Here is a 4,232-nt window from a genome sequence, read left to right on the forward strand (position 1 = left end):
TTGAACGCGTGACTCTTCTATCCACATGAAGAGACAAGTTTGTGATAATCCATTTATTTAGGGCACAGTTTGAGCACCTGATTGATGAAGATTAGAATGGGTCACGCTGTCATTTCACAGGTTTTTGTGTGGGGTTTGCCTATTTGTTTTCTGGAAAGCGGTTTGTCATTTCGTATCGCCATGGTGTCAAATCGTGAACTGGTATCCCTAGCAAAGCCGCATCAGCTCCATGTTTTATTTTGCCGGGGACAGCACGCTTTTAATGTAAGCCAGTCCAAGACAAGTTTCCTCGAAAAGCTAGAGCAGCCGAAAAGGATATGATACTGGAGCAGTAATAGCTGTGTTTAAAATGGCAAGATGCTAGTAGTAGCATGATGAGTACAAGTCTGTAAATAAATCACTATTGTTATTTTTCAGCTCAGCTACGCTTTTAATGTAAGGCTCCGATTTTAATGATCTGCCTGCCCCTCGTTGCCACAATCTCAGTCTAGGGCAGTACTGTCACTGGCGCTGTAGCATTACGACACCGAACGTGACTCACACACCGTACGTGCCACCGCCCAGCACTGTGCAACATAACAAAACAGCCGTCAAAGTCCCAAGGATTTCTCGCGGTCAATACAATACCTCCGACGACTAGTCTCGGCTCTCTGCAATAATTTTGGTCTCTACTTCCCGCGTACTTGCATACAGTCCACACAGACAAATAAAGCCCATGCATTGCCGTCGCCAAGCAAAATACGAGCAGATAAAACCTAGAAACCTAGGGTGAAAATAAAAAAAAGGAAGGAGGCAGAGAGAGAGAGCGCTTGAAGCAGACTGAAAACGATGGGGAGAGAGAGAGAGAGGGGGAGGAGGGGTACACTTTTTAACCTTTTTTATGTTGCACGCATCCAGGGAAGGAGATAGCAGTAGAGAGAGAGAGAGAGAAGAGACGAGGCCACACCACCACACAGCGAGGACAGAGAGAGAGCGAGCGAGCAGCAGAGGGGAGAGAGAGAGAGAGAGAGAGGAGGGCAGCGGGGCAGCACAAGGCAAGGCAGGCAGGCAAGGGCGCACACTGCTCTCTCTGCCCGCCCCCACCTCCTCCCTGTACCCTGTTGTATACTCTCTCTCTCTCTCTCTCGCACGCCAGGGCCAGGTAGGAAGCGAGGGAGGGAGGGAGGGAGAGCCACATCCAAACGCACGCACCAGCAAAGGAAATCAATCCCCCGCGCGCGCCGTCCCAGATCTCGCCGGCCTGCCTGTTATGCGGCGGGACTAGGTAGATGAGGGCGGCGCTGTTCGGGGCCGAGCGGAGCGGGGGAGTGGGCCTCGCCGGCGGGAAGGATCTGTGCTACTGGCCGCCGGGGAAGCTGCTGGTGGAGCCCCGGTCGGTGCTCGACTGCTCGCGGAGGCTCAGCAGCCCGCCCAACTCCGCATCGACGCTGTCGTCGTCCCTCGGCGGCGGCGCGGCGGACTCCACCGGCGTGGCGGCGGTTTCCGAGAGCAGCGCCGGCGACGCCGAGGCCACCAAATGGGCCGACCACGGCGCCGGCGCCGGCGGATGTGAGCTGCCGCCCATTCCTGGGGCGCTGGATGGAGGGGAGGGCTGGGATGCCATGCTCGGGAACGCCGCTGCGGCCGCGGCGGCCGGGCAGGACCAGACCTTCTTGAACTGGATCATGGGGGCCGCCGGCGACCTGGAGCTGCCCGTCCCGCCGCTTCCAATGCATCAGCAGCCGCTCGTCGACAATGCTGGCGGCTTCGGATTCTCGGCCGTCGACCCGCTCGGCTTCTCGCTCGACCACCACCTCGGCGGCGCCTCCTCCGACCTGTCGTCCTCCGGCGCCATGTCGCACACCACCACCGGCGGGGGTGGCGGTGGCGCCAGCAAAGCATCCTCGGCCTTCGGCCTCTTCTCACCGGAGGCCGCCTCTCTCCAGCCCCCGCCGCCTCCGATGCTGTTCCACGAAGGTATCGACACAAAGCCCCCTCTCCTGGGACCGCAGTCGCATGGCCTCTTCAACCACTACCAGTACCAGCCGCCGCCTCCCGCCGCAGCCTTCTTCATGCCCCTCTCCTCCATCTCCGATCACAACCAGCGCTCACAACTCCACCAGCCACCGCCCAAACGCCACCACTCCGTTCCAGACGACCTCTACCTCACGCGAAACCACCTAGGCACGTCGGCGGCGGCGGCCTTTCCCCTGCTACATGGCTCACTTCCGTTCCAGCTCCAGCCTTCGCCGCCACCGCTTCGCGGGGCGATGAAGACGACGGCTGCCGAGGCAGCGCAGCAGCAGCTGCTGGACGAGCTGGCTGCGGCGGCAAAGGCAGCTGAGGCCGGTAATTCCACTGGCGCGCGTGAGATATTGGCGCGGCTCAATCACCAGCTTCCCCCCCTTGGGAAGCCCTTCCTCCGGTCGGCTTCCTACCTCAGGGAGGCCCTCCTCCTCGCGCTCGCCGATGGACACCACGGCGCCTCCCGCATCACCTCACCGCTCGACGTCGCCCTCAAGCTGGCGGCCTACAAGTCCTTCTCCGACCTCTCGCCCATGCTGCAGTTCGCTAACTTCACGGCCACGCAGGCGCTTCTCGACGAAATCGCCTGCAGCGCCGCTTCCTGCATCCATGTCATTGACTTCGATCTTGGTGTAGGCGGGCAGTGGGCTTCCTTCTTGCAGGAGCTTGCTCATCGCCGTGGTACTGGCGGCGTGGCCTTGCCGTTGCTGAAGCTGACGGCCTTCGTTTCAGATGCTTCTCACCATCCACTGGAGCTTCATCTTACTCAGGATAACCTCACGCAGTTTGCTGCTGATCTTGGAATTCCCTTCGAGTTCAATGCCGTCAGTCTTGATGCTTTCAGTCCGGCGGAGCTCATTTCTCCTACTGGCGACGAAATTGTAGCAGTGAGCCTCCCTGTTGGTTGCTCTGCTCGTGCACCACCGCTAGCTGTAATCCTTCGGTTGGTGAAACAGCTTGGTCCTAAGATTGTGGTCGCCATGGACTATGGAGCTGATCGTGCTGATCTCCCGTTCTCACAGCACTTCCTGCATTGCTTTCAATCCTGCATGTTCCTCCTTGACTCGCTTGATGCTGCTGGAATTGACGCCGATTCTGCCTGTAAGATTGAGAAGTTTCTGATCCAACCAAGAGTCGAAGATGCGGTACTTGGGCGGCGCAAGACCGACAAAGCAGTGTCGTGGCGGAATGTGTTTGCTGCTGCTGGCTTCACACCTGTGCCGCTCAGCAATCTTGCGGAGGCACAGGCCGACTGCCTCTTGAAGCGGGTGCAGGTCCGAGGGTTCCACGTCGAGAAACGCGGGGTTGCGCTCACTCTCTATTGGCAGCGTGGCGAGCTCGTCTCAGTATCAGCTTGGCGGTGCTGATCGTCGGTCGCCGCCACCGTTCGCAGGCATCTTCAACTCCAGTAATGTTCATTTTGTCTTGCAATTAAAATGTTGCGAAGGAGACTACTATCTTGGTTGTTGGACACCCCGTATCGCTTTTCATCGCAACTTATTTAGCTAGGACTAGTGGATTTAGCAACATTCGTGTCGGTGACTCTATAGTGTAATGATGTTGCTCTAGGTTCTTACCACGATGTTCACACTCTCTGCTCATTTAGCATTTATCATGTCATTTCAAGGATTGCTTGTGAGTCGAGAGGATAATTTTAACCAGTGGAACTGTTCTATGGTACAGTATTGATATCTGCTCATGTTGCTTTAGTTATTCCTGGTGCAACTTACTTGTGCACTTTCTGTTGTTGAATTGAACTGTTTATTTTAGCAATGTTTAAATAGTCTTAGTGGTATTATTTGGGGTTGAACTTCTGTAGGACTAGAATATATGACATAAAGCTTAGGGACAGATCTTGCCATAGTGCATTTTGCCTAGATGTTTAGAGACAACATAGCAGAATCTTTACAAGAGAAAAAAAAAAGAGAACTGAACTGAAATTTGGTAAGGGGACTAGGGGTCCCATGGATGTCCATCTCATAATTCACATTAGTACCTTGTCTATATGATGACCTGTACTTGCCATAGAATAGGGCCTCTTTTGATCCGCAGGATTCTGAAAACGTTGGAATAGAAAAAACATGGGATTAAAATGTCATGCTCATCTAAATCCTACGAGATTTTTGGTTGTTTGATTGCATCATAGGAAAAACAAAGGATTCTTTCAAAAAAGTTTGAGTGGATGCTAGAAACCCTGTGGGAAGTACTCCCTCCGTAAAGAAATATAA

At 54.9% G+C, this 4,232-nt stretch overlaps 1 protein-coding gene across 1 annotated transcript; it reads left to right on the plus strand.

The window, feature by feature from the left end:
* Positions 1-936: 936 nt before the first annotated feature.
* On the plus strand, positions 937-3,689 carry LOC123137704 (scarecrow-like protein 6). Its single transcript, XM_044557539.1, has one exon. The coding sequence runs from the start codon at positions 1,269-1,271 to the stop codon at positions 3,369-3,371; it is 2,103 nt and encodes a 700-aa protein (XP_044413474.1). The 5' UTR covers positions 937-1,268; the 3' UTR covers positions 3,372-3,689.
* The last annotated feature ends 543 nt before the right edge of the window (positions 3,690-4,232 follow it).

Source organism: Triticum aestivum, chromosome 6B, assembly GCF_018294505.1.
Source record: "Triticum aestivum cultivar Chinese Spring chromosome 6B, IWGSC CS RefSeq v2.1, whole genome shotgun sequence".
NCBI classification, from domain to species: Eukaryota; Viridiplantae; Streptophyta; class Magnoliopsida; order Poales; family Poaceae; genus Triticum; species Triticum aestivum.

Bases quoted from the DNA above. Each gene is read 5' to 3' on its own strand.
- LOC123137704 (XM_044557539.1), top strand. From the start codon at position 1,269: ATGAGGGCGGCGCTGTTCGGGGCCGAGCGGAGCGGGGGAGTGGGCCTC.